A 25,503-nucleotide genomic window follows, 5' to 3' on the forward strand; every position below is an offset into this window, starting at 1 on the left:
TTCAATAAAAAGATGGTCTAACAACAACAAAAAAAAGGAATGAGGCCGATGTGATGGCTCACGCCTGTAATCCCACCACTTGGGAGGCTGAGGCAAAAGGATCATTGCACGTTTGAGAGCATCCGAGGCTACACAGTGAGGTCAAGGCCAGCCTGAACTGCAGAGTGAGCCTGTCTGAAAAAGAAAAAAAAGTAGCTCAGTTTGGAGGCTCTGGACTCAGTTTCCAGTACTGCACACATTTGGTTGAAGTCAGCAAAGCAGGAGAACCACCTTAAAAAGTTCAAGACCTGCCTTAGAAAAAAGAAGCGGGGTGCTGGGGACTTAGCTCAGCATAAAGCCCTGGGTTTAATCCTTGGTTCTGGTGAACAGTTTCATTAAAAAGTAAATTCAGCAGAATGTGTTGGGTACACACAGGTAATCTCAGCCTTGAGGAGGCTGAGGCAAGAGGATTACTCTTGAGTTCAAGGGCAGCCTGAACTAGCAAGACCCTGTCTCCAAAAAAAAGTCAACCCTAATTTGTATCCCTAAATTTCTGCTTAACTCAGTGGATTAAAATCTTCTCTGGGCAGGAGGAAACATCACTGGGGGGGGGGGGAGCCAGACATGGTGGCACATGCCTGTAATCCCAGCACTCAGGAGGCTGAGGCAGGAGATCTTTGAAGTTCTGGAGACCAGTCTAAGCTACAAAGTGAGCTCAAGGCCGGCCTGAACTGCATAGCGAGACCCTGGCTCAGAAAACACTGCCTTTTCTGTATTCTTTTTGTAGTACTTGGGATGGAAAGGGCTTCACATTGAACTACATCACCAGTGCTGTTTAATTTGTCTTTAAAACAGACTCACTCTGTAGTCAGGCAGGCCTTGCACTCCCTGTATCTCAGCTGGCCTGGAACTCAGCTAGTCCTGATTGGGTCTTCTGAGTCCTGGGACCACTGGTTTGTGCCACACATCACCTCTGTGGTGTGTGTGAAAGTCTGATTTCCCAGTGTAGGCTCAAACTTACAATCCTACTTCAGCCTCCCAGAGGGTAAGTGGGTGTTTTCATCTGGAAATACAGGCCTGGTCTGATTTAGCCTTAATTTCTTTATTACGTCTTTCTGAGACAGGGTTCTTCTATGTAGGTCAGGCTGGCCTCTAACTAACACAGTGAGCCTCCTCTGGCCTCAGCCTCCAAGTCCTGGGATTGCAGTCGTGCGCCACCACGCCTGGCCGAAAGCATGGCGGTTTTTAACCCTATTTAATTCTACGTTTGGATGGGTGTAGATGGCTCATTGGGTCAGGCTGCCCTGTTTTACTTAACTGGTAAGCTCTGAGGGCTGTAGATGGCTTCCCACTTTCCTCTTTCAGATTGTGCTGCATGAACTTGCACAGTTCCCACAGTTGCATACCAGCTGTGTGGTCAGGCCACTGAATTAGCACCTGAAGAGACATCCAGGTACGAGTGTGTCTGGCCAGGACTACTGCTCCGTGGCAGAGGCGCAGGCTGGACAGGATGGAGCGAGGAGCTGGTTTAGAGCCTCAAGCCTGAGGCTCACAGAAAGCATTGAAATGGGAGAGCAGGCCTGCTGGTTGGGGTGGAGGTGACACAGGACTGGGGCGACAGACTGCGTCCCTTCACAGTCCGGCTATTAACTAGGCCACTTCTGTGACCCTACAATGGGAGATCAATTGCTCTTTTGTGAACCTGAAACTGGCTAATCTGAAATACCATCATCGACTAAAGATGAAGATGCCCGTAACATACTGTGCACTGTGGTGGACTCATTTCTGCAGTGCTGTCCACGCTGTGGGAGAAGGACCTTCCTCATGAAATAACAGCTCCCAGAGCAAAGATCTCCAGAGGCAGCAAGACATTACATTATTAAAGGTTTCCCAGGAAAAACTGATGCTCTTCTGAGATACCTTCAAATGTTACAGGACTGGGTGTCCCTAGGTGACAGTACATGTGATGGCACAAGTTCTGGGTTCCATCCCCACTACCAAAATGCTGGAAAGCAGCCGGGTGCAATGGCACCGTGTAATCCCTGTACTTGGGAGGCTGAGGCAGGAGGACTGCATTTGAAGCTAGTCTTGGCTTCCTAGAGAAACCTTATTCCTGTAAGTTTTTGGAGAACAAAAAATCAGCAGCACAGGTACCTGCGTGGCAGGCATGAGGTCGTGTTTGATTCCCAGTACCACAGCCCCCAAAAGAAAAATGGGATTTTCAAACATTCCCACTAACACTAATAATCAAAGAAGGACTGATACAAGAGTGGGGGAACCCTGGAAAATACAGCTTATATTGCATCCATGAAAACGTACTGAATACTTTTTAAAACTGAATTTAGAAGCACTCAAGTTAGAAATGAGTTAAACTTTTTAAGTTCAAAGAATATGAGAAAGGTATTTTAAGTTGTAGAAACGTAAAAAGGGCATTCAGAGGACTGCTTCAGAAGGCCCGTGCCTGACAGTTCTTAAGGAAAAGGGGTGAATCAAAGCATGAGAAAAGCCCAGCACCGGATGCTGAGGCGGAGGATCACCACAAGCTGACGGCCAGTCTGCCTTCCAGAGTGAGATCCTGTCTCAAAAAAGTGTGAAACAGTTCATCTCAAATTTTCAACAACCGAAGGACACTTTGAAGTACTGAGCACAATGGATGTAGTTTTTTTAAAAGAATCCCAGGGATTTTGTTTCATGATATTAGGAAAAATTAGACCCCCAAATTCCTGTTACGGCATCAAGTTTCTTGACAATATCAATATCTTGGCGATATCAAAGTGATGAGTTCCAAGTTTTCCATGAAAAGCATTTCTTTTGGGGGGTGGGTTGAGACAGGGCCCTCTCACTTGGCAGTTCAGGCCTGCCGTGAAAGCCACAGGGTCCCTCCTGCCTCAGCCTCCCTGGTGCTGGGCTCACAGGTGTGTGACCGTGATCCCAGGAGCTCGCTCGCTCCTGGCTATGAGCAGCATTTCCCACCTAGAATCCTCCCAGCTGTGCCAGTGGACTGAAGACATCTGTAGATGCTTGAGACTACCAGATTCTGTGCTTTCCCCTGAACAATACACACCACCGGGCGAGGAGGGGAGTGCTGCATGGGAACAGGCATCGCTTTGGGGGCCCAGGGAGTCCTGAAGCTGCTGCCACCTCCTGGGGCCCAGACAGACCCTCAAAGGGTGGAGGATGGAAGACTCCAGAGCAGAGCAGAACGAAACAGAAAAGGAAGTGATAGCTTCCCTGCTCCTACATGTGAAACCCATTTGGGTTGATTGTAGTTTTAAGGATGAACTGCTAATAAAACTACTAGAATCCTAATAAGCAAACAGAGAAAATAGGGCTGTAGCTCAGTGGCAGAGCACTTGCCTAACACCCCTGACGCCCTGAATCCCTCCCCACCCCAGGAGAAAAAAAAAAAAATATAGTAAAACAAAGACGAAAGAGAACTGTGAAATATGCTCATTAGACAACTGGTAACTAACTGGTTGTAAACTGTTCCCCCAAGGATTGGCAAATTCTACAGACAGGCAGAGGGATAAGATAAGTCAGCTGCTTCACGTGTGCAGGTGGAAGCCGGCCAACGCCCCAGAGCAGTACCCTCACCCAACTCCGTGAGAGCAGGTGGGTGGAGCGGGCTGCAGCTGCAGGGCTGGGGTGTCCCTCAGGGCGCTTGCCAGCATGAGCAGAGCCCTGAATCCCGTCCCCGGCACCACCAAAAGGAAAGCACGCAAAACACTCCTGCTGAGGACAGTGCTCTAACCCGCAGCTACACTCCTCACCCGTTCTGTTCACTTATTTGAATCCCGCAGCTCCCGCCAGGGGAGCAGCTCAGTAGTGCGATTGTTAGGGTTAGTTACGGCAAGTGCAAGGCCTGGGTTTGAACCCAGCACTGTAAAGTGGTGTATGATTTGATCAAAACTTTTAACTTGATTGCAAATTCAGTGACAGAGTAAGTATTCACAGAGCTGTGCCTCCATCAGGGGTCCACTCAATTTTGTTGGCTTTGGATTTTTTTTTTTTTCTTTTTTTTTGTCTTTTTTGTTTTTATCAGTACCGGGGATCAAACTCACGACTGCCTGCTTGCAAGGCAGGCGCTTATGCCGCTGAGCTAAATCCCCAGCCCCTGAACCAGGGTCTTGCTATGTAGTTCAGGCTGGCCTACAACTCCTGGCCTCAGCCTCCCAAGTGCACTCAGTTTTGTTTGCGTGGTTTTGTTGGGGGAGGAGGGCTGGAACAATATTTTTTGTAGTAGGGCTTGAACTCACAAGCTTGCATTTGCCAGGCAGGTGCTTATGCCACTGAGCTAAATCCCCATCAGGACAAAAACTTTTTTAAAGACAGGGTGTTCTGGGGCTGGGGATTTAGCTCAGCGGCATAAGCGCCTTCCTTGCAAGTGTGCAGTCGTGAGTTCGATCCCTGGTACCGATGAAAAGGAAAAAGACAAAAAAAAAAAAAAAAAAAAAAGACAGGGTGTTGTACTAGGCTGGCCCTGAACTCCTGGTGCTCCTCAGCCTTCCAAGTGCTGGAATTATAGGCATGCACCACCACGCCTGGCTCAGTTAATTCAATTTAGAGCATTGTCATTCAAAAACCCTGTATCTGTTAGCATTCTTGGCATGTGTTGTGGTGGTGGTGGTTTTGCAGTACCGGAGATATTGACACTGAGCTACATTCGCAGCATTTTTTGAAGTTTTTTTGTGTTAAGTCAGGGTCTCACTAAGTTACCCAGGCTGAGTTCAAACTTTCTTTTTTTTTTTTTTTTTCTTTTTCCTTTTTAAGGGTACCAGGGATCGAACTCATGACTGCCTGCTTTCGAGGCAGGCGCTTATGCCTGCTGAGCTAAACCCCCAGTCCAAGCTCAAACTTCCTATTCTCCTGCCTCAGCCTCCCAGATGCTGGGTTTCACAGGAGAGCTACATCAGACTTGGTTTGCATCTTATATTTGAGGCTCAGTTGTTTTAGATACACACAGATTTAGGACAGTTCTTGTCTTCTAGGAGAACTGACTTCTGTCATTTTCAAAGGTCCTCCTTGGTCTCCGGCGGGTCTCCCGGCTCTGCAGTCTACCGAACCTGAAATCAGTGTGGATTCTCCGCTTTCTTTTGGCTGCTCGGGGGTATAATGTGTCTTTCTCCGGGTCAAATTTTTGGCCTACATCCTCGAAACATATCTGTGTTTCATATTTAATTATTGATACGTTAATTTAAAGTCTTCCTTAGTGTGTTTTTGTTTTGTCAGCACTGGGACCGCACGCAGGCTGAGCCGTGTCCCCAGGCTGCCCGTGAGCTGGTGCCCCCTTCCTCGGGGTGCTGCCCAGCTGGGATTGCAGGCGCACCCTGCGCCCGGCGCCAGGGGCACCCTAACCCTGACCCTAACCCGCACCCGGCCCGAGTGCCCGCCGGCTGCCCCGCGTGAGCCACACCGGCCGCGCTCTTCACGCCGCCTGCCTCAGCGTCCAGGGTCGCCTGTGTCCCCGGGAGGCTGAGGCGGGAGGGTCGCCCGAGCTGGGCCAGCCTGAGCCGGCCGCCCTGAGCGACACAGTGCTGCGGGCCGGGCTGAGGGGTGCAGCGGGACGACTTTGAGACAGCGCCTGCCGGGGGCCAGCGGACAGCAGCCTGCGGTGCAAAGCCGGACAGGTGTCCCAGGCTCAGAGCGGGGGAGCTTCCGATAAAGGTCCTGCCCCGCCCAGCCCCGCCCAGCCCTGCCCCTCCCGGCCCTGCCCCGCTCTGCCCCGCCCTGCTCCTGCCCTGCCCCTTCCCTGCCCTGCCCTGCCCTGCCCCTTCCCTGCCCTGCCCCTTCCCTGCCCCTTCCCTGCCCTGCCCTGCCCTGCCCCTTCCCTGCCCTTCCCTTCCCTTCCCTGCCCTGCCCCTTCCCTGCCCTGCCCTGCCCTGCCCCTTCCCTGCCCTTCCCTTCCCTTCCCTTCCCTGCCCTGCCCCTTCCCTGCCCTTCCCTTCCCTTCCCTTCCCTTCCCTGCCCTGCCCCTTCCCTTCCCTGCCCTTCCCTTCCCTTCCCTTCCCTGCCCTGCCCCTGCCCTACCCCTTCCCTGCCCTTCCCTTCCCTTCCCTTCCCTGCCCTGCCCCTTCCCTGCCCTGCCCTTCCCTGCCCTGCCCCTTCCCTGCCCTTCCCTTCCCTTCCCTTCCCTGCCCTGCCCCTTCCCTGCCCTTCCCTTCCCTTCCCTTCCCTGCCCTGCCCCTTCCCTTCCCTGCCCTTCCCTTCCCTTCCCTTCCCTTCCCTGCCCTGCCCCTGCCCTACCCCTTCCCTGCCCTTCCCTTCCCTTCCCTTCCCTGCCCTGCCCCTTCCCTGCCCTGCCCCTGCCCACGGCCAGCACGCCCCCGCCTCTGCTCCTCGCTCCCCTCCGGCCCACCTTCCTGTCCCGTGTGTCCAGCGTGGGGCGCGGGGCGCGTCCTGCCCCCAGGCCCGGACCTTGCCTGAGCACAGGGAACAGGTAGGGGCCACGGTGGGCACCGCAGGGCCGCTGTGGCTGCTCAGAGAGGAGAGGCCGCTGGGGAGGCCCAGCGTGCAGGTTTCCTAAGGGAACGAGAGGACGGTTAGGCTCCACCAAGGGTGCAAGAACCAGTGCTGATGGACTGTGGAGCCGAAGGTCAGACATTCTGAGATGGAAAGACCCATCTAGCCAGCCCTTATGGTGCCCCTCTGTAATCCCAGCACTCTGGGAGGCTGAGGCAGGAGGACTGCACAGTTTGAGCCCAACCTGGGCAATTGAATGACTGAGGCACTACCTCAAAAAATATAAAAAGTGGTAGGGCTTTCACTTCGGGTGATCGTGCTTTGTTACCTGTTAGGGGAAAAAGCAAGGAACACCCCCTCCCCATCAATGCAGTCAATGAAGGAGACCCTCAAATCTCTAATTATATTTTATTGTTTTTATGCCTTTATGCCTTGGTTTAAGCTATGTGGTTCAGGCTCCTGAGTGCTGAGAGTACAGGTGTGTGCTACCACACCTGGCCTAAATCTCTAAGTTTAGAACATTTATTGGGTAGCAGACACAAGAGAGGCTGTTTGAAAGAAAACAAGTTTCTTCTTTTGAAGACAACCAGATTTCTTCCAAGGCATATAGAACTGGGCTGCGGATGTAATTTTCTAGGTTTGATCCCCGCAAAACAACAGAGGCCTGGAGAGGGAGCTCAGTGGCACAGCAGGGCCCGGCAAGTATGAGGTCCTGAATTCAAGTTTCAGTACCAAAAAGAAAAAGAAACCCCAGATAACACAAAAAGGACTGAATTCTAGAAGACAGGGAACAGTTTTTAAACATGATAAACATTTTTGTCAGCCAGGTGTGTGGCCCCACCCAGGCCTGTACTCCCATCTTCTTGGGAGGTTGAGCAGAAGGATCACACATTTCAGGCCAGTAGCAATTTAGCCAAACCCTGTCTCAAAGTGGAAGGAAGTGGGCTGCGGCCGTCATGGAGTGCCAGTGGTGGGGCCAGTGGAATTCTCAATCTAGATTTCCATTCAGGCCGTGAATCATGAGACTGGGACACAAACTTCACACTCAGAGACAGAAAGCTCACTGAGCTCGCGCTCCTGGAGTCCCAGCCACTCAGGGCTGAGGCGGGGGCTTGGCCACCATCTCAGAAGCTGCTGTCGCTGGCTGTGGAGGACAGAGGATATAGCCTGTGGAGTCCAGCACAGATCTGGCTCAGGAGAGCCGTGTGGGAAAGACGGGGCCCCACCGAAAGAGGTGAGCTTTGTGGCCTAAAATCAGAGCTGGTCTTGGTGGTGCACATCCGTAATCCTGGGCCCTTGGGAGGCTGGGACAGGAGAATTGCAAGTGTGAGGTTAGTGAGACCCTGCCTCAAAGGGACCAAGGATTCAAAGATTGGACTCCTGGAAAGGACCCGAAACATGCTTGATCTGAGCTAGGCTGCTTTACTGCAGGCCCCATTGACTTTTTTTTTTCATTTTTATCGGTACCAGGGATCGAACTCACAACTGCCTGCTTGCAAGGCAGGTGCTTATGCCGCTGAGCTAAATCCTTTTGGAAGAGCAAACTTTGTTTTTCTGGTACATGAGATTGAACCAAGTACCAAGCCAACCTACCAAACCAGGGTAGTGCTGTGCTGTTACCAGTCCTGTTTACATTTTAATTTTGGACACGGTCTTTAAGTTACCCAGCTTGGCTTTGAACTTATGATCCTCCTGCCTCAGTCTCCCAAGCTCAGTCAGAGCTGCTAGTGTTAGATTTTCACCATATATATATATATTTTTTTTGTCTTTTTAGATTTTCAAAAGGTATGTGGCCCAGTTGCAGTTCAGTGGCAGGCCTTTGTGCCTAGCGTGCCTGAAGTCTGGGGTTCAATCTCAAATTCTGCTGGGGAAAAAAGTAAGACTCATGGTTTCCTCTTGAACCTTTGGAAGGGGCGCCTACAAGTTAACAGTTGGGAATGGTGGGCTGTATCTATGATCCGGCACTCTGGAAGGCTGAGGCAGGAGGATCCTGAGTTCTGGCCCTGCCTGGGCACCTTAGCAACTAAGACCCATTCTCAAGATAGAAAAGTTCTGAAACCTCTACAAACTGTCAGCTAAATAGACCTTTCCTCCCTTTAGCTTGTGGGTGTTGGGTTATTTTGCCCCAGCAATGAGAAAGTGGAGGCCCTGGGCTGGTGACCGCAGGAGCCAGGAAAGCCCCATGCAGCCGCGCACTTGCGGCCATGGTCAGGCGCTTCCTGGCCCGCGGGTGTCTTCTTCAGAGCCTCAGCGAGAATCTCAAGCGCTGCGCCCAGGGTCAGGGGCAGGGGATGAGCCGGGCGGGGCCGCGACAGCTGCGGCCAACTCGGCCCTGGGCTCAGCCTCGGAATCCGCTGCAGCCTGGGCCCCCGGGCAGTGGACCCACCCGCCCCTGCTGTCGCGGGGGCGCAGGCTTGGGCTGGCTGGGCAGGGGAAGGAGGTGGGTGCCCAGGTCCTGGCCTGCCTCCGGGTGGCGGTGCCATAGCGTGGGTGGGTGGTGACCCGGTGTGCGCACGTGGGTGGGGGGTGCAGGGTCTGCACTCGGGCCCTCGTCCACATGGTGGATGCTCCAGTGCTCGGCGACACCCCAAGCCCTTCTTGTTTGAGAGCAGCTGGGTTCACAGGCCTGAGCCGCTGAGCGGTCACTTGCTTTCGGCCTTAAGAATGGATGTGGTGCTGTTCACTAAAAGGAATGGGTTTCATTTGTAGTGGCAGTGTCTTTGTGACATATACATAGTGGAACTAGGTTGAGGGGACAAAGTTACCTTAAACTAGCTGCTAATCTGGGGGCAGGTACCAGGGATTGAGCGACATTCCTGGTCCCTTTTCCTAATTCTTTGAGACTGAGCCTCAGTCATTGAATTGCCAAACTCGGCCCCACCTTGTGAACTTCCTGCCTCAGCCTCCCAGAGGACTGTGCAGCTCTGCTCTCGGCTGTCAGTAGTAAGCAGTCGTGGTTTGAGGAATCTTTAAAAGTGGAAGCTGTGATCATCAGCCTGGCCCAAGTCCTTGCTAAACTTGCAAGACAGGAATGAGACAAAGGCTGTGACTCTTCTGGGAGTGGAAAAGCCAAGCTCTGTGTACAAAGGAACAGTGTTTGTTTGCATCTGTTTCAGTTCCTGTCCCCAAGTGTTGCTGGCGTAGTCGTGATGCAGCTGGACTGTGGTCTGGAGGGCTGGACCCTCGACACCAAGAGCACATGGGTGTTGTCTCTGGGGGCTGTTCCCGGCCTGCACAGCTGCAGTCGCTGTGACCCGGGATCGGGCTGCACATGACCTCCGTGCGGCACCTTTGGGATAGAACAGGACTGTGCTAGGTGTACTGCGCGCTTTGGGGTGTGTTTGGTGCAGGTGCCGTTTCCCCCAGGGAGTGTCCCTCTGCTGTGGTTGGGTCCAGGCACAGAGCTCAGGGACAGAAAAGGAGCGTGGAAAGCTAAATGTCCCGAGGTCACACGCAAGGCAAGGGCCGAGCCCTGCGTCCCCTCACTGGGCTGCCGTACTCGACTCCGTGTGCCCTGCCTCTGCGAACTGCCTTCACCGACACTGCGCCTGAAGGCGGGCTGTAGGATCCCAGCTCCAGCAGGATCTGAAGCTTTCCAGCCGCCCACCAGAATCGCCATCTGCTGTGTCCAGGGTCCCTCGTCCCCCAGAAACGCAGGCCCTGCACTTCTGACAAAGCAGGGTTACAGGAACAGGCAGGGCTCCACACTGCTGTATAATGCTGCATTTCTTGGTTTTATTCGAAACAGTGCATATTTTTAGCATTGTATGGTAGGATTTTACACTTGTCATTTACACAAATTACAAGGTTCTGCTTCAAGTCTTTAAAAAAATTCTAAAAATTCAGCCCATGTGCAGCACAAGAATATGCAAAACTACTTTACATTATACACACTTTTTATCAAAGGAGATACAAAATTCTGGCTTGTAGTTTTAGACAAATACAAGAAGCTTCAACCTGGACATTAAGGGTTAACATTTATCCTCAAATATAAGTCTGCACTTTTGTGTTGTATTTCTCTGAGATGTGAATACCAAATTCCCAAGAGATTTTGTTTTCCTTTTCAAAGGAAAATGAACCAATTTCTTGTAAACAAGCCCTGCTCCGTGAGATGGCTCCTCTCCCCGTGCGGTGCCTCCTGCAGCGCCCCAGCCGCGGCCGCTCTGGGAGGGCCTGCGCAGCCGGACACCGCCCGAGCTCGGCTGCAGGGAACAGCAGGAACAGCACTGCGGACCACGCTTCCCTGCCCCTCCGCACAGGCGCTGTGCTGTCACAGCCGGCCCCGAGGCCCGGAGGCCCATGGTTCCGTCCCTTGCACCACAGAAAATGGAAGGAGCTGCCTGGTGCCGAGATGGCCTCTCCACCTCTGCCGGGCCGTGTGCAGAGATGTGCCTGCTCCGTGTGTGCGAGGCAGTGGTTGTATTTTCTAGAGTTATGAAGAGGCGATGGACAGGAAGAGAACTTTGCTGCTCTTTTAAAGGATGACTTCAGGTTGGAGATTTAGCTCAGGGTCACAAGCGCCTGCCTGGCAATGCAAGGTCATGAGTTTGAACCTGTTACCTGCCCCCCACCAAAGGCAGTTTCCCTAATCATCTTCTGATGCCTGTTTGTGGATGTATTTGAATGATGTCACCTTCCACTCACTGTCAGGTTACAGCCAACTCTTGATTATCTATGAGTAAGAGATGTTTCCTACCAGCCAATTTTTTGGGCAATACTGGGGCTCGAACCCAGGGTGTCAAGTGTTCAAAGCTCTTCTCTGGCCTTTTTTATCTCTGGTGCCCACCATGGTGGCCCGCACATTCTTCTTCTGGGGTGTGTGTGGCTATGTAGCCGAGGCTGGTACTTGTGATCCCACCACCTCAGCCTCCTGAGTGCTAGCATTACAGGCATGGATGCCTGAACTGAAAATAAAATGTTTTGGGGTACTGGGAATCAAACTCAGGACCTTGCGCTTGCCAGGCAGGTGCTGTTCCACTGAGCTAAATCCCCGGCCCGAAAATTTCATTCTTTTGGACAGTTCACTGATTGTTTTGTATCTTGTGAAGACTACAACTTATGAAGACTGAGTTATAGCACAAAATGTCCACTTCAGGTAGGGAGAGCACAATTTTGTCCGGCCTCACCCAGAGCTGGCAAGCGTGACACAGCTGTGGGAGGAGGCAGGGTCCCAGCGAGTCCCCTGCAGGCCAGCGAGGGCCGGAGGGAGGCCTGAGCTGTGCTGCTTTATACAGATAATGGAGAGTTGACTGTAATCGTGGTGTTTGTGATTTTAGCCCTTTCACATAAAAAAATTCACAAGTATAACATAAAAAGATAAAAAGACTGACATGACATCTAAAAGCATTTATTTTTTGCAAAAACCTTAAATATGATGATGTGCACACAAAAGTGTACACATTACCTATCTGGACAATGCCAAGAAGCGTAACATACTGTGGTAGGTGTCTCTAAAATAAAGATAAAAACTGAGCCCAGACCAGCAGACAAATCCCACACTGATTTCTCAATAGCACAATGCTGAAAACTGAGAGCAGCCCTCACCCCCAACTTTCCTTACAAAGCTGCTGAAGTCCAACTATTTAAAAAAAATTGATTTTTTTTACATCAATAATAAAAATCTGGTGACAAACATTATAAAATCAAATGCTGAACAGTCTCCACTCTTTCAAAATTCCAATATTCTGACATGGTCATGGGACTAAAAACCACTGGAAAGTGATATGGTTTATGAAACACAGTATGTACATTTATTGCAAATTATATTAAACTAAAATGGGAGGAATCAAAATATGAAGTGTTTACTACTTGAAAATCAATAACTTTAATTATTTTTAATTATTTTCTCACTCTGATAAAAATCAGAAAGCAACATTTATAAAATTGCTACCACATCACTTTTCATAGCAGGGAACTGAAATCTGTACATCTCATTTTTTGCAGAAAAGTAGACAGGCAGAAAAGAATTATACATAAGTTTCCAAAAGGAAAAACCAAGAAATATTTAATCTGATCTCTTCTCTTCTAAAAAAAATTAATTCAGTAGGCTTCTATATACTTTTCTTGTGTAACATGGAAATTCCTGGCTTTTGAGTGGGTGAATTTTCAGTGTCAATATAGGGACATCTTGTTACTTTCTTTGAAATAAAAACTGCAGCATGGAAATTAATTGTATTATGCATTTAAACTCCAGATATGCAGGAACTGGAACCAAATGTTAAGCAATTTGCTTAATTATTGACTTTTCCTAGGAAAAGTCTAAGGAAGGAGAGCAGAGTAGCTTTAAGCCTCTGTCTTGAGTTTCTGCTGTCCATTTCCACCCAGGGACTCTGTCAGGGGAAGAGGAAGCCGTAGGTTCTTGCAGTTTGCAAGGCAGAAAGGGTGTGCTCATGTGAGCTTCGTTTCTGCTCGGGACGTTCTGAATCCAAGTCTTTGCAGAAGCTGCAGCCGCTTCTGTTTGGCCTTCATTCTCTCCCTTTGCAAATGTTTTCTTTTTACCTTGGGGATGGGAGAAAAAGAATGCAAAGTTAGACAACTGCGCCAGAATGATTTTGCTTCTATAGCTGGCATCTAAAGCCTTAAAATATTATTTTTGACTTTTACCTGGACTTTCCGTGTCTAAGGAATCTTTCCTGAAGCTGTATAAAAATAAAATACCAGTGAAGGAGTATTTTTGTTTTCTACCATTACACGCAGCTTCCCAGGGTCTTGTTTTGTTTCTTGGTACATGACCTTGTGCTTATGAGGGTTAGGTACTTACGCGCTAAACTAAACCCTGGGTCCCTCCCAGGGTCTTACCTGCTTTACAAAGCTAAGTTTTTAACTTGAAATAATTGTATTTATTTTTACTTTCAAAAATTGTTATCATGGCTGGGCGTGATGGCTCATGCCACAGGCGTGTGGCGGCCTGGCAGGTAGTGACAGAGTGTGCTCATGCTTCATGCTGAAGCAGGAGGATCCTTGCAAATTCAAGACCAGCCTGCGCTGCAAACTGAGCTCAAGGCCAGCCTAAACTGTCTCAAAAAAGAATGATAAAAAAAAAAAAAAAAAAAAATTATGGATGCTTCCTGGGAAAGTAAGTTCTGGCTACTGGGCTTGGCAAACAAATATATTAGTATAGTTTAAAAAAGGGCTGGGGTTTAGCTCAGTGGCACAAGTGCCTGCCTGGCAAGCCTGCGGTTGTGAGTTCGACCCCACCACACAGCTTGGTGCGGTCCACAGTGGAAGAGTGGGAGCAGGTCCTGAGTGAGAAGGGGCAGGTGCACTTTGCTCAGCTTAGGGGCCGGCATTAGCGGCATACTCTGCACACATGATTCCCTTCTTATACCCCCTTTTTAGTTTAATATCAACACAGGTGTCACCAGCCCAGGCTGGCCATGACCTAAGTAATTCTACGCCCATATTCTCTCAAGTGCTGGGATCGCAGCAGTGCAACACCACGCCTGGTTCCCTTTCATACATTTTATAAAGGTGACACTTAGATAAGAAGCTAGCTGATTACTAAGATTCTCAGAAACTTCATTAGTTATAATAAGTGCAGCCACTGCGCCTCTAGGAAACTCCTCTTTCCTAGTTTCAACACACAGAGGTTTCTTCAAGCCGTCAACTCAGGATGCAGAGCAACCTGGATGTGAAATAGGAACTCGGTAAATTCTGCTTGAGAAAAATTCCGAGATCCTCAAACACTTCCATTTATTGAGTAAAACAAATGCGTGCAAGATGAAAAAGTAGCCACTTGGCTTACTGACAGTGACAGCGAACCTTCTTGAGCTTTCAAGAACACAAACAGCCATTGTGCCAGGGGCTCACACCACTGCTAATCAAGCGGTCACATTCTCCCCTCCACTTAGCTACACTTCCAGCCAGGCTGAGATCAAACCTGCAACCAGGCCTCCTGCCTCTGTCTCCCAAGTGTTAGTACTTTCCACAGGTTAGAGGTGATCTTTGGTAAAAATGGCTCTAGAGGTAACCACAGTCTCTCTCAAATGGCTATCGCACCAGATGCAGTAAAAGATACAAGAAAACTAGACTGTGGCTGGCTCACACTTGGCCCTCAAAAATGGTTTTCAGGGGCTGGGGATTTAGCTCAGTGGCATAAGTGTCTGCCTTGCAAGCAGGCAGTCATGAGTTCAATCCCCAGTGCCGATAAAAAGGAAAACACACACACACACACACACACAAAATTTTCATTAAAATTTAGGGCCGGGTGTAGTAGTGCATACCTGTCATCTCAGTGCTCAGGAGGCTGAGGCAGGAGGTGCAAAAGTTTGAGGCCAGACCACCATAGCATGACCCTCTCTTAATCAAAAACCAGCGAATAACAGCAACAAAAATTTAAGGCTGCTATGTAGTTTAGAGGGTAAGTGCTTGTCTGGCTTGTGCACGGTCCTGGGTTTGATCACCATTATTGCAAAAACAAAGCAAACAAAATGAAACAAACTTAATCATACAATATACTAAATACCAGGGCTAAGACTGAACATGTTTGCTGGAGGTTTTCCTAGTGGTAGGAACTGAGGGGCTGCTTGAGATGCTGTTCTCAGATGCAAAGAAGAGCCCAGGGGACAGGAAACACTCGTGGCAGATACTACTGTGTGAAGAGCTTGTGAGTGGGCAGCAAATGCATGTCTGGAAGGGGTGTGGCGGCCTGGCTGGTAGTGACAGAGTGGGGTCTGAGCAGGAAGCAGAACCATCTGGGTCACATCAAACCCATGCTCAACACTGCAGAAAGCCAGCATGAGGGTCTGGGCGCAGGTCGCACTTGCTTCTGACATAGCCAAGAGGCAGTGTCAACTGGCGGGCTTAGTGCGCACTTCCCTCTGCAGTGACAGCTGAGATGGAGGCTGTAACAGGGTGAAGGCGTCATGTGTTTGAATCCACTGGGCTCTACCGGGTTTGGTGGACTCTCATCGGTCTCAGGAACACATAGGCAGGATGTCACATCTGTCAGGTAATATCTACAGTTCTGGGCAACTATGTTTAGAAGCTCAGGAAGGGAGAAGCTACAGGTATGCCTGAATTAAAAATGAAACTCAAGTTGGCTGTGGGGACCCTCGCCTGGAGTCCCAGTACTCTTGAGGCTGAGGATCCCCAGTTTAAGCAATTCAGTGAGACCTGTCTCAAAATAAAAAGTTGAAAGGGCTGGGGAGGGGGAAGGCTGAGGATGTAGCTGACTGCAAAAAATAAAACAAAAAAAGAACAATTAAACATTTGGCAGGCATCCTCAGGATTTTTAGCACACGTGCTCACCATTCAGTTTTCTCTGAAAACTGAGGCACAGTTAAAACACTAGTTGAGTCACCATCCAGGAACTTGGTTGTTTGTGTTGTGAGACAGGGCTTTTGCTACATCGTCAGGCCAGCATGAACTTATGCAGGGCACGTGTGTAGGCCTTGTTATGTAGGTGATGTTGGCCATGCCCTTGCCAATCATCTTGCCTCACCTTTCAAGGGCTGGGATTACGGGTGTGAGCTCTGGACCTGGCCAGGAGCTCATGTTTTATGCTAGTAAGTGCTCTACTGTGCAGCGTCTGCCCAGGTTACTTACTTATTTTAAGACAAGGTCTCTTGAGGCTGGCCTCAAACTCGCAGTGATGCTCCCACCTCTGCCTCCTGAGTGCTGGTACTACAGATGTGCCCTGCCACCATCACGCCTGGCCAGGAGCCCGTCTTTTAATGTTTCTGTCTATTCCACTGTTCACTGAGACTTACACACTAGCACTTGTTTATTTTTTTTGGTGCCAGGAATCAAATCAAGGGCTTCATACATAAGATATCTCCTTTGTATTCAGATATAGCCCAAGTGCTCACAGTGTCCAAAAGTTTTCTGACACTCCCTCCGAGTGAAGAGGGCAGCTGCCCTGCTCAGGGAGTGCCACCTCCCTGCGCTGTGGCGGCCCAGGGCTGCAAGGCCCAGCTGATGCAGAGCCGGGCACGCCGGCCTCATACAGCTGCTGGCCCCTCAGACACACGGCGGTCCTGGGGAGCAAGGCGGTCATCTAGTTGTGGGACAAATCCTCAGCCCTTCTCAACAATTCTGACACAATCTATATCATTCATGTAAGCAAAGGGCTCAAGCACTAGGCTGTGCCTGGCCTAGGCCTTCCTGTGTGCACGCTGGGTGGCGCAGCACTTTGGGGTGCTCCTCGGAGGGAGCAGTGCGATAACCTGCCTCTTACATTGAAAATACAAATTCTGGAACTCTGAGCACAGCCTGGCTTTGTAAGAAAATTCCACACCTGGCCTGATGTGATGGATTACAATCAAAACGCAGGTGCCCCAGAAATACTGTGTGAAGTTCCCTTCAGGATTTACACGAATGGGCTCTGCCTTTGTATTTAACCCAGGCGTCTCTGAGCTGGCATGATGCTCTACGTTGGCAGCAGTTTACAGTCACGATGAAATCCGTGCAGCAAGAATTGGAACACTTTCCTCATTTCTGAGCACAGAAATGCACAGTGGCACGACCGGCACCACTGCCTGGCTCCAGAGTGCCTTATCTTCCTGGCCTTAAAACTTTACACGCTGGGGATTTAGCTCAGCGGCATAAGCACCTGCCTTGCAAGCAGGCGGTCGTGAGTTCGATCCCTGGTACCCATAAAAATGAAAAATACCCCCCCCCAAAAAAAAAAAAAAAAAAAAAAAACTCTACACGCAGCAAACACTAAGCCCGACTCCCTCTCCCTTGTGGCCACCATCTCACTTGACAACACTGAATTTGAAGGAAAAAAAAATTTTTTCCCTGTAATTTTGAGAAGGTTCAACATCCTCCTGCTCCAGCCTCCCCAGTAGTGGGATTACAGGCCTGCACCACCATGCCTGGCTGAATTTGAATGTTTTTAGATCCTGTTTATTTTGCTTAGCATAATGTCTTCAATGTTCATCTGTGTTGTAAAATGTGTCACAATTTCATTTTCTTGTCCAGTAATTAAAAACCTTTTGGAGACAGGGTCTCACTATGTAGCCCAGGCTGGCCTTGAACTCATAAGTGATCCTCCTACCTCAGCCTCTTGAGTGCTGAGTTTTTTTTTTTTTTTTTAAACTGGGAATTGACTCAGCATCTTGCACTTGCCAGGCAGGCACTGTGCCACTAAACTGTATGTGCAGCCTTTATAGGCTTTTTGTGGAGATGAGCTAATCCTGCCTCAGCCTCCAAAATGCTGAGATTACAGATGTGTGATACCATGACTAGCTAAAAATAATTTTATACTATTATTTTATTAACTGGCAGAAATAATAGTCAGGCGTGGTGGTGCAGGCCTGTAATCCCAGCACTCAGAAGGCTGAAGCAGGAGGATTGTTGCCAAGTTTGAGATCAGCCTGGGCTACAAAGTGAAGTCAAGGACAGTTTACTGCAGAGTGAGACTCTGTCTCAAAAAGGTGGGGTGTGTGTGTAAAGTTTTCTGCTGTCTTATGGAAATGATAGTGAGTGGTCAAAATACACAGTGAAATGTTTAAAATTTAGTTTAAAGTTATAGTAAATGTTTAAAATTATAGTAAAAAACAGACTGACATTTTCCCCCCTAAAGCATCCTGCTTGCTTTGAACACACTTATCTACATTCCTGCCGCTTTGCCGAGCAGTTCCAAAAGCTGGGCTTCACATCTTTACAAGACTGATCTATAAATGCCACTGCTGAGTGCCATCCACCGGAAAGACAGCTGTAAGTGTGTTACAGAGTGTCCTCACCACCTTACTCACTAGATCTGGCACAGTGTGACTGCTGCCTTTACCAAGTCAAAATGACCGTGAAAGGCAAATATTTTCAACCAATTTAGGACATCGAGGCAGCCACAATAGTGCAACTAAAGTATTCATGAAAGAGGACTTGCAGAGCCGCTCCAAAAAGCATGAGAATGATGGGTTAAGTAAGTCTAAAGTGAGTGGGAACATTCTACAGACTAACGGCAGTGTGTCTTGATAATTTGTGAACATTTAAACAATCACTGTGCTTATGATCACACAAGCATGTACTCTTAAAGAGCAAGGATCAATTCTCTTAGGATACTTTGTATCGCTCATGTGCAACACACGCACTAAAGCCAGTAGTGTTAGAAGAATGAGAAGTTAAAGGAGCAAGTGTAGGACTACAATGCTTTCCAATTTACACTGAATGTGGTTATCATGAGCAGTGTTTCAGAATGACTTTCTGAAAACATGTTTCTCTGGCTACAGTTCATCAGGATTTTAAGCCTCAGCCCCAATATTAAGACTTGGGCATAACTTCAAGTCCAGAAAAGACAAAGAGCTTATAAAAAGTTTTAGAATACATTTTATTTTTAAAAGACAGGACCTGGCTAACTTGACCAGGCTGGGCACTTAACTTGAAACCTTCCTGCCCCAGCTGTTGTTCATCATGAGTGATTAATTCAGAAGTTTCTGAAATACTCCATCAAAATGTTTGATATACTCTGCTGAATTAACATAGTACAAGGCTACCATCTAGTTTAACCATCTGCCTTGAGAATTAAAAAAAAAAAAAAATCACAGAATTCTGGATTTTGAATCACACACCACTGAGTACTTAATCAAATTAATTGGCTAGTTAAGATCTCTAAGATACCCTTTCACATTTTGCTTTTTGAAGACAAGATCTTACTATATAGTTCAGGTCTGGTTGCTACTGTAAGTGTGTTACAGAGTGTCCTCACCACCTGAGGTTTTCAGAGTCTGAGAAGGTTTTCAGAGTCTACTGAGGAACAGTGGTACCTTGGTTCACAAACACTTCTTTTGTGAACAATTTGGTTTGCAAACAGAAGCATTTGGTGGAATTTTGTCTTTGCAAACTGCATCAGGTGATGAACACAACCATGGCCATCTCTTCCCAAATTGTTGGGCTAATTAAGTTTGTGAACCAAGGCATGACTGTATGTGGTATCTTGGTTGGACATTCCAAGGACAACTAGGGGGACAGATGCTCAGCTGACGAGGTGGTTTATGTGCATGTGATGAGCAGTGTTTTCCTGTGTGTGTGACTGAAAGCTAGGATAGAAACTTTGGACAGTTCTGACAAGCTCCAGGGAAATGTTCACCCTTTGCAGAATTGCAAATGTTAAACTGATAAAAACTACTACACTTGAAGATGCACATTCAAGAATGAGGCAACTAGAATTCAAAATAATAGCAATAGTGCTGAGCATTTGTTCTACATTAAGCTTGCTGCTGAATGTTTTTTTTTGGTACTGGGGACTGAAATCACGACCTCGCACTTGTCAGGCAGGAGTCTACAGAGCTGAACTGCTACAGAGCTAAACCCCAGCCCTCAGTGTGTTTTTTCTTTTCTTTTTTTGAGACTGGGTCATGCTACGTAGTTCAGAGTAGCCTTGAATTCACTGTGTAGCCCAGGCTCATTTCAAACTCACAATCAAACTCAGCCTGACTCAGCCTCCCAAGTGCTAGGACTGCAGGTGTGCACCATTATACCCAGCTATGTACTGACCCATTTAACTCTTAGGACTGTCCTTAATATGCGGATTAGTATACTACCTTATTAGTGAAGAAATACATTCTTCCTGCTCAAAAGACTGAGATTCAAAGGAAAACATGGAGATGACATAATGGGACTGCTGTGAACTGATCAGAGCTGTGATTCTTGTCTAGAAGGAACTCAGATGCTGAGAATCTAAGCCTGAGCAGGCTAGTCAGGTAGGTGTGCAGGGAAGAGAGGGTAAGTTCCAATTGCAGGCCATAAACAGAAGGATCCATCACTTAGGTTTACAACTGGGGGGTCATTGTTACAGGGTAGAAAGTTCTAGCTTAAGAATGGTCAAATCCAAGCAGCTTCGAGGTTGTCCCACTGCAGAATCTGGGGCCAGGTAAGTTGCTGACCTGTGTCAGAATTAACTACAAGGAAGAGAATCAAGGGCAGGAAGGACCTGTGCTTACTTAACGACTACCTTCTCCATTCCACACCTCCGTATCTAAAACATGGCCCTTCATGTTATGCAGACCCAGTGCAACCATGTGAAGGACATCACGTGAGAGAGAACCTTCTTTCTAATAAATACCAACAGAAAACGGCTATCCCCCCTATATAAAAATTTAACATCAGAGCAGTACCAGTTATTTCTTTAAATCATCTTTTTTTGTGAGACAGGGTCTCACTATAAAGTGCAGGGTAAACTTCAACTCACTATGTAGCCCAGACTGGGCTCACACCCATGGTGATCCTCCTGCCTCAGCTTACAGAGTGCTGGGATTACAAGCATGCACCACCATGCCTGGCCCATCTTCAAACCTGTACCTTTAATCTGGAGATTATAATCTTAACGGGAAAGCCAAAAGCAATTTTCAGTGCTACTTCTGAGCGTGAGTGGGGTGTCTGTGGTGACCATCACATACAAAGAACAAGACCCTCACTTCTGGGTTCCAGAAGGTGTCATTACCTCTGCAGGTCAATCTGTCTCTCTGCTGGTGCTGCCTTTTTGGCTCCATCTTGCAGTTTGGGTGCTTTGGCACTGCCTGCCTCCAAACCCCCAGGGCTGTCCTGACTCCCAGCGGCTCTCTTCCGTCCCTTGCCAGTGGCTTTGTTTATGTCTTCATTTTTGGTTGTGTTGCCCTGAGACTCGGACTTGGGTCGACGTCCTCTCCTGGGTTTGGAAGGGGCGGGAGGTCCCGATTCGTCTGTTTTCTCATCTGGCTTTTGTTGGATGTTCTCTGCACCAGCGGCGGGAACTGTTCTTTTCTTTCCTCTGTCACTGCTGATGTTGCCCTGGGTAGCCTGGTCAGAATTAATTTCCTAGAAGATCACAAAACAGTTCTATAAACACAGATTCTTTGGTATCAATGATCTGTAGTAGAAAACAATGTTCTGAAAGTCTTTTACAGGAGTAAGACTCCAGGGCTTCTCACTGGTGCTTAGCTCTCACTAGGAAAGCAATGTCCCTAAGAAGGGGGCGTCTGTTCTGTGCTACCTGCTGTGTGGCTCACACAATGTGCAAAACATGTGCTGCTTAGAATGCACAGGTGGTATATGTAAAATAAAGAAAATTCACTTGTTTCTCTGTTTGTGCCCATTCCACATGAAACAAGACCTTTTATTGATGGCATGCCCTATGTTGACTTTTCCAAGGTTTTTTTCTTTTTGAGATGGTTTTACTACATGTAGTTCAGGTTGGCCTTGAGAATTTGTAGCAATCTTCCTGCCTCAGTCTCCTAATTACTGGGATAACAAGTGTGTACCACCATGCCTCGCTGAGAAGTGTTTTCAGGATCCATAATATTTTCTTTTTTGGCAGTGCTAGAGATTGAACTCATGGCCTCGTATGCCAGGTAACCATCTACCATCGTTAAGCTAAATCCTCAGTCCCGTGACATTTTCTTTTTTCCTTTTGAGACAGGGTCTCACTATGCACTTCAGGCTGACCTTGAACTCTCACTATGTAGCCAAGGTTGGCCTTGAACTTGCAGTGATTCTCTTGCCTCAGCCTCCCAAGTGCTTAGGTTATAGCTATGTGCCATTATGCCTGGCTCTGTATAAATCTTTATAGTTCTATGATATGAAGAAGTTTTTTAACTCTGGCATCTTTTTTGACACAAGGTCTCACTGTATAGTGTGAGCTTGCCTTCAACTCACTACAGAGCCCTGGCTAGCTTTGTGTTTGTGCCAATTCTCCTGCCTCAGCCTGGTGCTGGGATTACGGGCATATGCCATCAGGCCTGGCTTAAACTCCTTACTCCACCCAAACTTTTGTCTGTTTTTATGTTATCAACTATGAACTATTTTTTAGTGAACATTTCTAAAATGTTTAAAGGAATGTCTACCATAATGAACTTTAGGATAAACAATGTTTTTTAGAATGAAAGTGACCACTATATATAATTATATATAAATGATATTTGGAATCAATTATAGTTTTAATTGATATAATTTTGATTAAAGGGAAACTGAAGAACATCATCATCAAAGGAATTATACTATGTCTTTTCAATTAATTTTCATTTGCTGCAGAAAAGATCTGTAGAATGAGACAACACATTATAAACTTTTATGTTATAAGGAAATGATATAATGTAACATTTATGTTATAATGTAATGAAAACTTATGACAGTAATACTTTAAGTGAGAAAAACTAATTTCCCCTAGACCAGTATGATGAACCTTTTAGAGACAAGTGCCCAAACTGCAATCCTAAACCCACTTAATGACCACAAAGTACCAACAAACCTGAACACTGAGGTATTTAAGTATAGAAATAATGGGGCTGGGGAATTTAGCTCAGCGGCATAAGTGCCTGCCTTGCAAGTGTGTGGTCCTGAGTTCGATCACCAGTACCGATAAAAAAAGAAAAAGACGAAAAAAAGAAAAAAAAAAAGCAAAAATTTCACCTAGTATAGAAATAACAGCTCATATATTATCATCTTTTGTTTTAAAAACAACACACGTGGGCTGGGGATTTAGCTTAGCGGCAAACTTGCAAGCAGGAAGTCATGGTCGATCCCTGGTACCGATAAAAACGAAAAAGACAAAAAAAAAAAAAAAAAAAAAAAAAAAATTAAAAACAACACACATGTCATAGGTCCACTGCTTTAGGATTTACTTTAATGGGAAACCTCAGTTGAAGACATCTTAAGAAAAGGACAGGGAAACCAGGCCAAAACAAGTCATAGAAACAACAATCAAGTACTACAGGTTTGTGATGCTGGGGATCTAAACCAGGGCCCTATGCTTGTTAGGCAAGGGCTCCTCCTCTGAGCTCCACTCCCAGCCCATGCCCAAGTTCTACTTTTAGTATTATAAACCTGAAGTAGGAATATATTCATTAACTGATAAGCCCATTACATGTAGTGGTTGTTGGGTACAGACTGAGGAACAAACAAGATAGGGTTCTGTCCTCAGGCAGATGAATGTGGGACACGACTCATTTTTTAAAAAAGTACAAATTATTTAAGTACAAATTATTCCATGCAGTAAGAGATAAAGAATTAGGTATCTTAAAAAAAAAAAATTCAAAGGAAGCACCAATTTTTAACTGGTTCTTTTGGGGAAAATATTATTTACCAATGAAGCAGGGAATTGCCATCTGCAAAGTGAAGTGCTCCAGGCAGAGGAGAAAGCATAACGGACCTGAAGAGGGACTGAAGGAACATGTACCCTGAGGAGTGATGGACAGGCAGAAGGTATGAGAAGCACGCAGAGCACGGTCTCACCAATGCCTTAGTGGACATAGGAAGGAATAGGAACTTTAACCTGCTGCTACGGAAAGTAATTATTTTTATTTTTTTTGAGATAATATCTCACTATATAGTTATTATCAACTCATTATATAGTTCATGCTGGTCTAGAACTCCCAAAGAAACTAATATTCAACCAGAGGGTGAGCATAATCCAAATTACATTTAAAGAAGACATTGGCTGGTATTATGTAACTATTTGATTGGACTAAAGCAAGAATGGTATTCAGAAGGCAAAACTACTATAGCATTTAAAGTGCAATTAGATTAAGACAGGAAATTTAAAAATGGGCAAACTATGAACAAGTAACTTATAGAAGAAAGCATTCAAATACTCAACAAACATACCAGCAGTTAAAGAGTTAGAACAACAAAACGAAAGCATTAGTGTATGATACTTGAAACTGAAAAGAATTCAAGTAACTAAAACTTGTTGCTGGGTCTGTAAGAAAAAAAGCACCCACACAACCCGTTGGTAGAAAGGATAAGTGTTTTAACCTTTCAGGAACCAACATGGAAATATCTAAAATTTGCTTTATGCCTTGACCCAGCAACCTGGGCCACAGAAATAAAGTGCCATCAGGTGTGGTGGTGCACATCTGTAATTAGTCCCAGCACATAGCATGGTGAGGCAGGAGGGTCGCCATGTGCAAGGTCAGTCTGAGGTACAAGTGAGCTCAAAACCAGCCTAAACCACGTAATGAGACCCTGGCTCAAAAAACCAAACCAAACCAATTTCATTCCACAATTCTGAGGAAAATAGCTATGTTTGTGCAAAAGATGCCTGCAGTCATGTTCATCACCAGTTGCCAAGTTTGCAAACAGAAGTGTTTCTGAATTGAGGTACCACTAATGGCCAGTAAGTGTGTATGTGTATAAAGATTATCCACCATGATATCTATAGAGGAAAAAGGTGGCAAACAAAATGTATGTGTAATCACAAGTAAAAAATACCAAGTCTATACAGGAAAAGGAACATGTAACAAATAAACTGTTTTAAAAAAAAACCATGTAAGTCATACATAAGATCATATTGATGAAAATATATGAAAAGACCTCATCTGAAAATCAAATGAAGAGGGAGCCAGTTGTCTTAGGTACTGAGAAAAAGCACAATGCCACTATCACTTGCCTGAATTCATGGGATGTATGTGCATATGTAACTTGGTCTTTTTTCTTCCTGACAAAAAAAGGAAGGATTAAACCCAAGGGCTTCGCAGTGAGCTATTTCCTCAGCCATTTCTAATTTTTAGTTTGAGACAGAGCCTTGTTAATTTAAGCTGTCTAGGCTGAGCTCAAACAATCCTGCCTCAGTCTACCAGTCTGCTAGGGCTCCTGGCGTGTGCCATCACATTGGGCTCACAATTTCTTTATTGAGGCAGGCTCTTGCCATAGCCGAGACTGGCCTTGTACTCCTGGTGTTCCTTCTGGCTTAGCCTCCCAAGTGCTGGGATTACAGTGTGTGCCACTTAGCTTCTGTGTTCTTTTAACTACCTCCCTTATATACTTCTCCATAAAAGTGAGAAACGGGAAAAAAATGTATATAGAAGCTAGTAAATTGGTTCATGTATGAGTCTCTTTGAGAAACTAGTTATCAAGAAATGTTACTCCCTTAGATTTTAATATTGTTGGTGGTACACTGGGTTGAGGGTCAATGTGGAAGGAAAAGACCATACGGTCAGTCCCCAACCCAACAAACACTTGAGCTGAGAACTTTCTCGAATATGAAGGGCCTCACGTGTCTGTGGACATTGCCACAGTGGTACTCCATGTGCTACCGCACAGTATGAGACAGCACAGCAATACAGCGTTCAGTCAGAGCCCAGACGTCCAGAAGTACGCGGAAAAGTGGTGCTGCGGAGGGAACACTGGGAAGTGTAAAGCAATCTACAC

At 47.0% G+C, this 25,503-nt stretch overlaps 1 protein-coding gene across 4 annotated transcripts in view; it reads right to left on the reverse strand.

The window, feature by feature from the left end:
• Positions 1–10,153: 10,153 nt before the first annotated feature.
• Pds5a (PDS5 cohesin associated factor A) overlaps positions 10,154–25,503 on the reverse strand; it is a 139,570-nt gene continuing 124,220 nt past the window's right edge. For all 4 annotated transcript variants that reach the window (XM_063240490.1, XM_063240487.1, XM_063240489.1 and 1 more), the window contains 2 exons: positions 20,822–21,174; positions 10,154–12,936 (listed from right to left, as the gene is read on the reverse strand). In XM_063240490.1, the coding sequence (XP_063096560.1) occupies positions 12,933–12,936; positions 20,822–21,174 (357 nt within the window). In that variant the 3' untranslated portion in view covers positions 10,154–12,932. The remainder of the gene's footprint in view (positions 12,937–20,821; positions 21,175–25,503) is intronic.

This window comes from Cavia porcellus, unplaced genomic scaffold (genome assembly GCF_034190915.1).
Source record: "Cavia porcellus strain 051 isolate PalLab524CR breed Dunkin Hartley unplaced genomic scaffold, mCavPor4.1 scaffold_30, whole genome shotgun sequence".
Lineage (NCBI taxonomy): Eukaryota > Metazoa > Chordata > Mammalia > Rodentia > Caviidae > Cavia > Cavia porcellus.